At 39.9% G+C, this 13,312-nt stretch overlaps 1 protein-coding gene across 1 annotated transcript in view; it reads right to left on the reverse strand.

Moving 5' to 3' along the window:
* Positions 1 to 13,312, reverse strand: part of ADAM22 (ADAM metallopeptidase domain 22) — a 144,494-nt gene that overhangs the window by 124,102 nt on the left and 7,080 nt on the right. Inside the window, exon 3 of the mRNA XM_068404432.1 lies at positions 1,031 to 1,107. Within this exon, the coding sequence (XP_068260533.1) occupies positions 1,031 to 1,107 (77 nt within the window). The remainder of the gene's footprint in view (positions 1 to 1,030; positions 1,108 to 13,312) is intronic.

Below are 13,312 nucleotides of genomic sequence, written 5' to 3' on the forward strand. Positions count from 1 at the left end.
GGACTTGGTGCTTTTCAGCAGGAAATTCTTCCCCTAGAATTCTTTTAAAATGCATTTGTTATAAAATCGTATTTTTAAACCAGCCTCTTTCCCTCTCCTTCCAGCAGCGCAGTGTCTCTGCCGTCTGTAACCAGCAAGGATTCAGATATGGTTTTTAACTCATGTCAGTGCACATAAAGAAATTGCCACTGTTTAAAATGTGTTTACAAGTGAAAAGAACTGAAATTTGACTGGCTCCCATTGCAACCTGAACGGTTTCCCTTTACAGCAGAAAAACTTGTAGCAATTGAGCACAAATTCTTGCACCAAACCACACAACATTGTGTTCCATTATTAGGAGCTGAATTACTTAACAAAGCTGTTCTATTTACAATATTATTTACTCTCTTTTCACTTCAGAGCAGTGAAACTTGAAAACAGCTGTGCTAAAAAGCTACTTCAAAAACTCATTACTGAAAGCAACATACCAGATTTCACTTTAAGTTTACAGTTGTTCAATCTTTCCTCACAGACTGAAATTCACAGTGTGCTACTGCCTTATAATGCTTCTCTGTTCCCAAAAGACTGTAAATGCATGTGGAGAAACTTCATTCCCAACTATCCATCTTAATTCTTTTTTGAGGGTTAGCTGTACTGCAATTGCTGTATCTCCAGTACTTTACACTTGGTTATTAAAATGCTAACAGCTACCAGTTTTCAGCAACTCCATCTTTTAATATCCAGGGAAGCTCTGCGTGAGTATAGTAATTTGCCTTTATGGTAAATGAAAGATGGCAAATAAAATTATACCACTAAAACGTTAGTTACACTGCAATAGCTACTAAGTAGTAACAATGGGAATATCAAAGCCTACAATGGTACTTGAGAAAATAACAAAAGAACTTAAAATGTACTACTACAGACGAACTCAATACCTAGAAATACCATTTATGCTATAATACAGCCTCTAAAACTAAATGTCATTGAAAAATGACATTTCACTGGCACTGGGTCTTGAACAAACGTAGAGTAAGATACAGTCATTACTTACTGGTTTAGCATCACATCTAGGACAAAAGATGATCCAAAAGCATCAACCTGGAAGCTGGCTCGAGCAATGTGGGTAGACTGCAATATTGAAAAAACTGGAATTAGTATTCAGCCACAGCAAAACATATCATACAGGTTTGTGAATGCAGAAAGTAAATGTATTTACTAAGTAACAATATGCCATTAACCAAATAAAATTGCACTGAAGCAGACAAAGCAGTCTACGATAATGAATAAAAGATCTGTTTTCTGAATCTACGAGGCTTATTCAAGAATTCCCAACAACACAACTTCTGACTGGAAGGCTCTGCATTTGTAACCCCCCATCTTAACCCATCCACACCACATGAAACAGCTCTTCTCTTTGAACTTTCATCCTGGGCAAAGCCCTGATCAAAGGAAAGTGGAAGACGTTCCCTGGCTAATGTGGTAACTGGTTCCTTAACCTGACTCTGGACGCAGACTGGTGAGGAACAGCTGAGACATTACTGGTTTGGTCAGACTGGGATACACTCCCAAATTTCACCGACATAATGTGAAAGAAACTGTTCATTCAGACAGACTCATTCAAGGCCATATAGTGAGGCAATAGCAATGGGCTAAAATCTGATTAGTTGCATTTTCTGTAAAGCCCTGACTCACCTCCCTGTAACCCATCTCCTCCAAAAGGCTCCCAAAACTCCAACCCCCTGAGCAGTCACTAAAACCAAAGAAAAATGGGTGCTAGAGAAACATCTTTCTTTCTTTCTCTCTTTGCCATGTATTTTCCATGAATTAATTGCTTTCATTCAGTCCTATAGAGAACAAACATGGGAATACTTTGTAACTCACAATCTGCCAGAAATAGAACATTTATTCTAGTAGTAGTGGAAGAAAATACTCAGCTATCCAATGGAAATGGAACAGTTGTTTCTAGACTTGAAAACTCACAAGAAACGGAACAGCCGTGTTATTTAACTAATTAATAAGAAAAGCTACTTTCAGACGTTCTGAAGCAGTTTCAACTTTGTTCTTATTTTCTTTCCATTGAAATCTGCACATTAAGATTTGAAGCATGTAGACAGAGGAATCTAAGAAGAAACACTGAAGAACAACTTACAGCTCTAAAGAACACTTCTCTAAATAAATACAATATAGTACCACTGTAACAAATGATTTATTGAAAACTCTGGGAAACACAGGACAGGACAGGATAATGTGAATCATCAAATTCACTCTCTCTAAAACTACTGGCAGGCTTTCAATAGGCATTAAATCCAGAAGAGCTGAGAATACCAGTTTCCCTGGAAAAGAACAGCAACAAAGACTCGGGAAGTTGAGGGAATCATGACTTTTTTGTTTATTACATTTTTAAGTTGTCCTACAACGGAATGTTTTTGTTATGTCTACATATATAAGCATGAGTATTAATAAATAAAAAACCCAAACCCCATGATTACATATTTACAAACAGCTGATTCTTTTAAAAAAAAAAGTCAAGACAGCTTCTCTGATTAGAGGATAGTCAGGCTGAGTGCCCTCTATAAAAACGTCTAGCTGTGCCACTGCAGTGAATGTGCATGCAAAATTGCATGATGAGAAATTCCAGATATTTAAATTACTGTTTAGAAGGATGCAGCATTAACTGGAAAGCTTCTTAGAAGGCCCCTCCATAGATGCAATTCACAGACTCAGATATTCTTTCAGCTATCCCCATTATATCTAACCTGCTTTGTAAAACAAGCCACGGACCTTCACTAAGTGGTTCTTCTGATTTCTGGATAATTAAAGAGCATTTCTTTTGAACAAATGTATAATCCTTGACCAACTAACTGAATATAACTTACAGTTTACCTTATCTGGATAAATAATTTCAGTGATGAATTACCATCGATATTAAAATCCTACTTTCTATCCAAAAAAGCCTCAAAAAAAAAAAAAAGGCAGTAATTTCCTCACATCACCCATTTTGATCCCTTTTTGAAATTAAGGGATTCAAGCTTGCCCCAAATGACCTGTGACACAGCTAGCTGGTACCTGCAAGGCAACGATAGACACTCACAGCATGTACAGACAGCCACAGCACTTATGGCCACCACCATTTAGCTGTTTCTGGCCTGCAGCTAGCACATCCACAAATACAGCAAAAACAACCATCAACAAATTATCATGTTAGCATTTGCATTTCTTTTCCAATTCTCAGGCAGCAGAGTTTGCTCTGAATGATTTTAAAACTCTATCTCCTCTTGCTAGATGGGAATTTTTAGGCTGCTGCTCATGAAGAGGATGTGACAGGCCAAGAACCAAGTAAGGTACTGAGGGCCAGCACTAGTTTTGTCATTCCCTTGTTCCACTGCAGCACATTTGCTAACCTTAACTAACCTTCATTTACCTATCTGCACTGCAACCACCACTTTCTGATCAAAGGAGTAATGGCAGCCCAGCTGTTCACTTTTCATCATTACCTTATTAAACACAAAGAACACTCTACATCACTTTATTATTTCTGTTTGTTAACAACAGTTACATATGCCATCATCTAGCTCTGTGTACACAGTATAACCAAGTCTTCTCTATGACCATACGCTGGTGCCATTCATCAGTAAGAAAGAATATAAAAACCCTAAATTAAATTTCTAAATGTACATATACTGAATGTAGCCTTTGCCATTAAAATGTATTCACCTCATTCACTGTAGGAGCAAAAATTAGTAGGGTTTTTTGGTTTGGTTTGGTTTTTAACTGCTAGGTATACTGCATCATATTGATTTGGTCTGGGAAATTTCCTTCCTTGAACATGTCTCTAAGATAAACAGTTACTAGGCTAATGTATTTCTGAGGTGACCCTGGCCCACAGTTATTCCCTGACAGAAGCTGTTAATGTGGATTTAAGGGAGAAAATGCCTACTAAGAAATTAAGATGAAAAACATTATACAGACGTAACCACCCACAAGACAAGTGGTGCAAACCCAGGCAGTTCACCATTAAGTTTAAACTCAAGTGCAATCAAGCGTATCTCAAATGTATCTCAAACCTGCTGAGATACCAAGATGCACGCTTTGGATAGCCAGGCAAACTCAGCCCTTTCCAGAAACTGCAGCCCTTCCTTCAACCCTGAAATGTGGTTGTAAAACACTGCAACGCTGTGTACTGTGGGCTGCTGCCAAAAGCAGACAGTTCTGCTCCATCCTGGCCACATGTTTCCATTGTCAGCTCGCCTGACTACCCAGAAAGTCAGATCAGCATCAGAAAATTAATCATTACTTGGAGTGGATCCATTTTCTGTCGGACAAATAAGCTGATCCAAATAAACTATATAGTCACACCATGAGCAGAGGCAATGGAAAGAAGCTGGAGGGGACATGCAAGAGAGAACGAAGAGGAAGACAGACTCCCCCTTTCAATGACAGCTAACAGATCTCATTCAGCGTAACAAGAAACTGCACCTTAAGAGTGCCAGCCAGTGCATTTTTTAGGATAATAATCCTTCTGAATATATGGTTAAGAACCACAAAATAAAGAAACGGATTTTAAAAAGCCTTGGCTCTACATTATTTCTAAGCACATCTACCTGCCTACTCAGCGAATAGGTGAAACGGTCAGTTGCAAAAGCAGCTCACACTCATAGACATACATCAATAACAGAACTCAAAGAAAAGAAATAAGTACTTTTATTTCATCTATACCACCTCATTCAAGCAGAAGTAAAAAGACACACACCTGCAAAGGCTCCTCTAAACCACTGAAGCAAGACAACCAATTATGTCATGCAGTTCTCAAACCAAGGAACTTTCTCAAAAAATTCGAGGCTTTTTCAACAACCATAGGTGTGACACATCAACAGCTGACAACTGAGTCATAAAAGGGGAGTTCTTGGAGACCAGGAGAGATGCACTCAATCCAGAACTTGAACAAGAGCCAGGAAAGAAGAATCTAACAACTTAATGGAAGAGCGCTGCGCCTTGCCTCTGAAACAATCAAAAAGTTATGAAATTTTAATGTCATGCAACATTGATAACAACTCTGAAATTAGCTGCAGTACTTTCAGATGCAACTTCTTCCTGGGGGTATTGGTGGACAGCTGGCTGAACATGAGCCAGCATTGTGCGCAGGTGGCCAAGAAGGGCAATGGCATCCTGGCTTGTATCAGGAATAGTGTGGCCAGCAGGACTAAGGCAGTGACCATCCCCCTGTACTCGGCACTGGTGAGGCCGCACTTTGAGTACTGTGTCCAGTTTTGGGCCCCTCACTTCAAGAAAGACATTGAGGTGATGGAGAGAGTCCAGAGGAGGGCAACAAAGCTGGTGAAGGGTCTGGAGGGTATGTCCTATGAGGAACGGCCGGGGGAACTGGGATTGTTGGGCCTGGAGAAAAGGAGGCTGAGGGGAGACCTTATCGCTCTCTACAACTACCTGGAAGGAGGTTGTAGTGGGGTGGGGGTCAGCCTCTTCTCCCAGGCAACTAGCAACAGGACTAGAGGACATAGCCTCAAGTTGAGCCAGGGGAGGTTCAGGTTAGACATTAGGAAAAATTTCTTCACTGAAAGGGTTATTAGACATTGGAACGGGCTGCCCAGGGAGGTGGTGGAGTCACAATCCCTGGAGGTGTTTAAGAAAAGACTGGATGTGGCACTTAGTGCCATGGTCTAGTTGACACAGTGGTGTTAGGTCAAAGGTTGGACTTGATGATCCCAGAGGTCTCTTCCAACCTAGTTGATTCTGTGATTCTAGTGGCACACAAAGTGTACTACCCTGCAAGCCCCTCTACAGAAAATACCAAGTAACCTATGTATCTAATGCAACTATGCAAGAGCTAAATTTTGTCACAGATTGCAAAGTTTAAGCACCTCAGTGAATATCTGAAAGGACTCAAAAGTAAATGGAGTGGAAAGGATTATTTCAGATCACTAAGCACAAAGATATTTTATCTGAAACAAATATTAAAAGCTTGAATCCTAGAAAAACAAAAGTGGTACGCAAACCTTCCTGCCAAACCAAGAGGGATGAGATTCCAAAGATTTTAAATCACCTGCTCCATGCCGCAGGGATCACTGCAGTAACAGAGGAGATGGGCAATCAGTACCAAGTATGACTATTTATTATTACAAAGAAACACAACAAAATAATGATGATTTCTGATACTGTCCCTTCAGAGTCCCTGCTGGGGATCAGCTTTCTCCAGAAACTGGCCCTGAAGAATGAGCACCTGAGAAGGGAATACACGTACATAACCTACAACCGATGTCTACCATGGCAGACCAATGGTGAGTCCCATTGCACTGTACTGTGGGTAACCTTAAATATGTTTGGAAGATTTTAATTTCAAATAGGTCAAATACTTTAATCACCAGTGAAACATTTACAAGCTAAGCACTTTCTTTAATAATCAAACTAACAAGAATTTTGAAAGGAAATGTTTTAGCAACTTTCCTCACATTGTGTATAATTAGTTGGGTGTTGAAAGCAGCATAGTAACATGAAGACTAATATTTTTCCTCATTAAAATAAGGAAAAAGACAATTAAAAATATATTGTGATATAATGTGCAATTCCTCACAATACATGTTTCTTACTTCTGAAGTGTCCTTCATAAAGCACTTAGATGCTTTTTAATAAGTTTTGCTGGAAGAGATAACAACAATTTCTATCAAAAGAGAAGAATGTCTTTTTTTAAAAATTGACGAGAAAATCCTATTTATATGCTTGCCCTTTGATGTAAAGAATTTTAAATTTACTACTATTGCCCTTTGATGTAAAGAATTTTAAATTTACTACTATTTATAGCATTGTGGTTTCTAATTAAAAGATTCTGATCAAATTTGTAGACTCGAAATAAAAGCATCAAGAGAATCAAGAGAGAAAATAATACAGAATGTTATAGGAAGAGAGAACTTAAAAGCTATGCTTCAGAGCTTGTAAGAAGAAGATTTCATAGCAGACATTCTGGGAGTCAGTCACACACACAAAGTAACAGATTCCTTGGATTTCCTTTAATTTCTCCTCCTCTCTATTTAATAGGAGAATAGAAACCTCAGCTTGTTAACATTCGTTTTGAGTGTGCATAAAACGACTGTTTCTTAACTTCAGTAAGGACACAGATAACTCCATGGGAAACCAAAATAAATACATTAATGAAATTAAATGAAAAATACACTAAACATTTTATATAGACTTACCTAAGAAGAATTTTAACTGTGGTTTTGAAAATAATCATTACACTTAAATTTATATTACAGTAGAGGAATACAGTGCTAATTAGCACATGTACGCATTAGAAAAGGGCAATTTTCACCCTCATTTGTGTTGTAATAAATCTAGAGTTACGTAGCATATTGTTGCTGTATGTAAAATGAGAAATTTGTTCAAAAGCTTACTTTTCTACTTGTACAGGGAGGAAAAAAAAATTAAAACTTTGCTCAGAGACAAAATTAGAAATAAGCCTAGGTCTAATAACAAAAATAAATATCTCTAAGCCTAAGAATCTTCTTCTAAAAATACACAATAAAATATAAATGCAACATGATTTCCTCAGGCCCACTCTATTGTCATTTGCAAATATCTAGTTTTAATCAAAAGTTCAGTGTCACTGAACTGGATTCACATATCACAGCATATTAAAGAAGTGCAAGATCTCTTTTTTACTTTCCCTAGCATTTTCAAAATACTTATAGACGCTCATTTACTATATTAATCATCATTATTTGTCATTCTTCGTGCAAGCTCTCTCTTTTTATCCATTGCATAAATCTAAATATCTACCTATCTAAAAAAAAATCTGTTTTTGGGGGGGGGGCAGGGGGAGAAGTTATTTAATGAAAAAACTGCACAATAGAATCATGGTTTGATGAAAACGCTTTTACATATTTTACATTTAGTAAATACATCATTTATTCCAAGGAAAAGCTAGAAATAAGAAAAGATTTTAAGAGGTCCGTGTTCATTTTCGAATTCTGGATCACATAGCTGTTCTATAGCTGTTCTCCATGCCAAATAAGGGTGGGGCAGAGGGAGAGTCAAACACCATCAGCCGGAGCGCAGTGCCACCTCCCAGTTCACTTTGATGGGGTTTCACCAGCTCTCAGCAGATGAAGATCTTGACAAAGCTGTAAACGTGACCTAAAATAGCTTTTATCTGCATAAACATCATAGTATCAAGTAAATCAGGGTCAGCAGCAAGGACTACTTCTACCTCTAAAATGCCAGTCATTATTCTTCTCAATAGTAAAAAAACAAAAAACAACAACAAAAAAAAACCACCAAAAAACCCCACCTCTTTTATTATTTATTTGTGGGTTTGAAATCAGAAGCTGTTTGAATTTACTCAATACAGTAAAGTTAAAAGAGGTCCCCAGAAATATGGATGAGGGGGACAGCACCAGGAAAAAGCAGTCCTGAGCACAAACCAATGCCATGTATTTCACAAGTGTCACTACTGCAGATCCAGTGCCTGAGCAGCAGCAGGGATCTTTCAGAGGCCCTGCAGGGGTGTGATGCTGAACTCTGATGGACCTGGCCACATCTGCTCACACATCTCACCCTAGACCTCCTCCCAGAACTCCAAAATTTCAAGCATCTTTGAACAGCTACAACAAATTGACTACAAAAAAATAATTCTTATTTTCCACTGAAAACCTCTCTTGCTCTCCTTCCTCGCTTCCACTTCATCTTTCTCAAAAATTCACCCAAGGTTAAATGATGCAGCAATGAAGACTGGAAAACTAGCAGGCTGTCACTGCTAGGAAATTTAGCATGAACTACCATTTGATCTCACAGATCTAAAAGCACAAATTTAAGGAACTGAATGGGCAAGATGCTGTTTCCCAAGAGGCAATCCAACACTTGTTTCCAGCACCAGAAAAATCCTGTGGTACCAGATCTTACACTCGCTGTACTTTTATGTATAGAGGATGATGTTAATTTCACTTTGAGAAAATTTTAGTTATAACTTTTGATTTCTTATGAGACTAATTACTCTTAACTTCTGTTGTTGTGAAAGTCTTCATATCCCAGTGAAAGGAAGAACTGCAAGAACTTTTGGGAAGACATACTCTTTCTTTTTTTCTTTTTCTGAAAGGGAAACGGGAAAGATTCGTGTATAAAAGGTCACATCTAACTTATGTCCAAGAAGTGTTAAATATATCACTGTTGGGGCAAAAACAGAAAAATCAGTGACTTCTCAACCTCATGTTTTCAAAATGCATTTAACAAGGATCTTCATCAAAGACTAATGGCTAGGAAAAGTATGATAAAACAGGTTATTATAAGGGTGATTAATAAAGTACTTGGTTACAAATAGGAAACAAAGGAAAGTCATGAATGAAAACTTGTAAATTTCAGAATGTTTTCCTGTCGTAATTCATACAAAAACTCTGACGACCATTGAAGATCAGACTTCTAAAACGAAGACAGGGAGCAGAGCAGAGCCTCATCCTGTGACACAGGCTCACCGCAGTCTCCATTGCCCCCCCACAGCGACTGTAGGTTTCAGAGGATCAGATATAACACAAAGAGCAACACTAGATACAACAGCAGTAGAGCAACATGTTCCATCTCTCGCACTAGATACTACAGGACCTGACTGTGCAACTAGATGGGGAACCTACTTCCTTGTGAAGAAGCATGAGGTCAGAGGGAAAAGACTCAAACAAGGAAAATCTCTCTTCAGCTAAAAACCCCCTCTCCCAAGGACGCCTGGCAGTTTCAAGAGGGCAGAACCCAAATGAGCCGCTACTCATGCACAGCTGCAGCATGAGAAGCAAACAACCAACGCACAACACATCTGCAGGGGGAGAGAACACAAAACAAGGGTGGCAATGAATGTGTTGTAGGCAGCACTTGAGGATGAACCCATCTGGATCACTGTGTCATTCAGCTGTACAAAGGACTATTGTCTCAAGGACACCATTTAGGCAAGAAAGAAAGCTCAACAGATCTAATAGTCAAGACGAGTGAAGGAATTTCCAACGCTGAAGCAGATGGTGCCTTGAGGTCATTTTTAGCCACATGTTTTCCAGGCTCAGAAAGGAATTAATAACATTTAGAGAAAGGCCTCCTTTTCAGCATTTCTTGTAGGCTTCAGAAACGAAGGAACAGAGCTCCGCTACCAGAGGAATCTGCAAAAACCCTCCATTAACACCACCTTTACACTACAAATAAAGCATGCAAACATAATAAAAAGAGTGCACACTAACTTTGCTCTTTTATACAACAAGTATCAGTGACCAAAACATTTTTCAGCAACACAATGACATATTCCAAACACTTTCAACTGGTCTTACATTTAGTTTGTATACAGAAGAAAGCTTACCAAAAGATTAGCTCTTCCCGCTGGAAGTAACGAGCACTCTTTGACACCTGGAGCCTACCAACGTGGCTAACTTTTCCCATAAACAGTTCTTGGGCAACAGCGGAAAGTTTACTACCATTTTGTCAGCACCACAGGCTAAGAAGAGCTTGACGAAACTTGCAGACTCTAAGGCATGCCAATACATTGCTCAATCAACTCCACAGATAATACTTTTAAAATATGACTCACCCTCTACATTCAAGTATCAAAGTCCTGTTCAAAGTTGAAAAGTGCAAGAAAAGCACAGTTCAAACCTCCTTTTCCTCTTGATACAGCCTAGGAGATCAAACTGAATCAACATTTTCACTGTATATATTTTCTGAAACAGCTGATGGATTTTTTTCATTCCCACAGAATTCAGTGGCTGAAATACTCCAAGGAGACATTTCTGGAACAGACCGTGTTCCTACATACTGCTACTCTTCTGGGCAATTTTTGAGCTGTAAGTCAGGGCTGTCGCCTCCACACTCACATACATCACACTCGCAGAATCAAGGCACCATTAAAAGGTATTTACCCACAGAAACTTTTTCTAAACCTTGTGTTAATATTACATTCTGGAATATGCTTTTTCTAAAGCACGGTCACTTGCTACAGTTTTCTGGTCTGGCAACATTCATTTGATTTAAAAAAAAAAAAAAAGAGAGAGGTTGTAGAGTGAATTTGATGTAGGCAGACAAATCAGAGCCGGTCAAATTACCAGAGGAATCACCAAATTTCACTGTCTGATGGCAAACGCCCAGCAGCAATGCTGTGCTTCTTAACTTTCTTTAACTGAAACCAGTTTTCAAGCTGGACTCCTACTGACTCAACAGTTAAACAGCTCTACATCAGTTGCCACTTTCTTTGATTTCTACATAATCCAGTATTTAATTTCAGGTGACACTAGCTTTCCACTTGAACTTACCCAACCAGCCAACCCCCATCGTGGAAGTGCACACCACAGCCTGGCAGAACCCATCCTGTCCATGTGCTCAGCACTCCCATGAAGCTCTTCAGTACCTTTGCTGCTCAAGGCTCACACAATAAAGTTTCTGGGAAAAAAAAACATGAGCCTTCCCTCACACAGTCATTCCACTGAAGTATTAAACAGCTTGCACAGATGTAATCTTCTGCTTGCAAAGCTCTCCTCTGCACTGAACATGCCTCCATCTAAGGAGAGAGACACGGTTCCACACTTGGCTGTGGTTCAGCACAGCTGCTGCTGCACAGTTCATCCCTGCAGCAATGAGTTCTCCTCCTCAGATTAATGCAAATATTGCAATGGCTTCCGAGGAATACTATCAGGGAACATCTGTGGCTATGCAGAGCAAAACTTCATCTGACAGGCCTCTGTGATCCTTTACACGCTCCAAAAGATATCTCCTCAGAACAGCATATCCATACACTACCCAGGAGGCCACTGGCAAGCCAAAGGGAGGAAGATGACTAGATGGGCTCAGAAGGCTTTTTTGTCTGAAAGTTTTCCACAAACACAGCAAACCTGATGTAGTTCACAATCATAGACTCATAGAATGTTAGGGGTTGGAAGGGACCTCTGGAGATCATCGAGTCCAACCCCCCTGCCAGAGCAGGACCAATCTAGGGCAAGTTACACAGGAACGCATCCAGACGGGTCTTGAAAGTCTCCAGAGAAGGAGACTCCACAACCTCTCTGGGGAGATTGTTCCAGCGCTCTGTAACCCTTACAGTAGAGAAGTTCTTCCTCATGTGGAGGTTGAACTTCCTGTGCTCTAGTTTGCATCCATTGCTCCTTGTCCTATCGCAGGGCACAAGTGAAAAGAGGTTGCACCTTTCCTCTTGACACCCAGCCCTCATATATTTATACACATTAATCAGATCCCCTCTCAGTCTTCTCTTCTCCAGACTAAAAAGCCCCAGGTGTCTCAACCTTTCCTCATAAGGCAGGTGTTCCAGTCCCTTAATCATCCTTGTAACCCTCCGCTGGACTCCCTCCAGTAGATCTCTGTCCCTCTTCAACTGGGGAGCCCAGAACTGAACGCAATACTCCAGGTGAGGTCTCACCAGGGTAGAGCAGGGGGGAGGAGGAGCTCCCTCGATCTGCTGGACACACTCTTCTTAATGCACTCCAGGATACCATTGGCCTTCTTGGCCACAAGGGCACATTGCTGTCCCATGGATAACTTGTTGTCCACCAGGACTCCAAGGTCCTTCTCCACAGAGCTGCTCTCTAGCAGATCGCCTCCTAACCTGTACTGGTGCATTTTATTGCTCCTTCCCAGGTGCAGGACTCTGCACTTATTCTTGTTGAACCTCATTAGGTTCCTCTTTGCCCAGCTCTCCAGTCTGTCCAAATCACGCTGAATGGCTGCACAGCCTTCAGGTGTATCAGCCAAACCTCACAGCTTCGTATCATCAGCAAACTTGCTGAGAAGACACTCTGTCCCTTCATCAAGGTCGTTGATGAAGATGTTGAACAGGACTGGACCCAGCACCCATCCTTGCGGGACTCCACTAGTTATAGGTCTCCAGATGGACTTGGCACCAATGATTACCACTCTTTGAGCTCTATTGTGTAGCCAGTTCTTAATCCATCTCATTGTCTATTCTTCTACCTCACACTTCCTGAGTTTGCTCACAAGGATGTCATGGGAAACTGTGTCAAACGCCTTACTAAGGTCAAGATGGACTATATCCACTGGTCTCCCTGCATCTACCCATTCAGTCGCGACATCATAGAATGCTATCAGGTTAGTCAAGCGTGATTTCAATATGATTACAGTAAATTAAAGAAGTCAAAACTAGAGAGAAGAGAGACAGGATGGGAGTCAGTGATTTTTGGAAATGTGAAATATAGCAGTTTTGGTCACCATGCAAAAAAGCAACAATTACACTGTTTCTAGAAAATAGAAAAAAAATATAGAAAAAAAATAGAAAAAATAGATTTTTCTAGAAAATACTGAAAAGAGATTACTTAGGGACCAAAAAACTGAACCA

Source organism: Nyctibius grandis, chromosome 7 (assembly GCF_013368605.1).
Source record: "Nyctibius grandis isolate bNycGra1 chromosome 7, bNycGra1.pri, whole genome shotgun sequence".
In the NCBI taxonomy this organism is placed as follows: domain Eukaryota; kingdom Metazoa; phylum Chordata; class Aves; order Nyctibiiformes; family Nyctibiidae; genus Nyctibius; species Nyctibius grandis.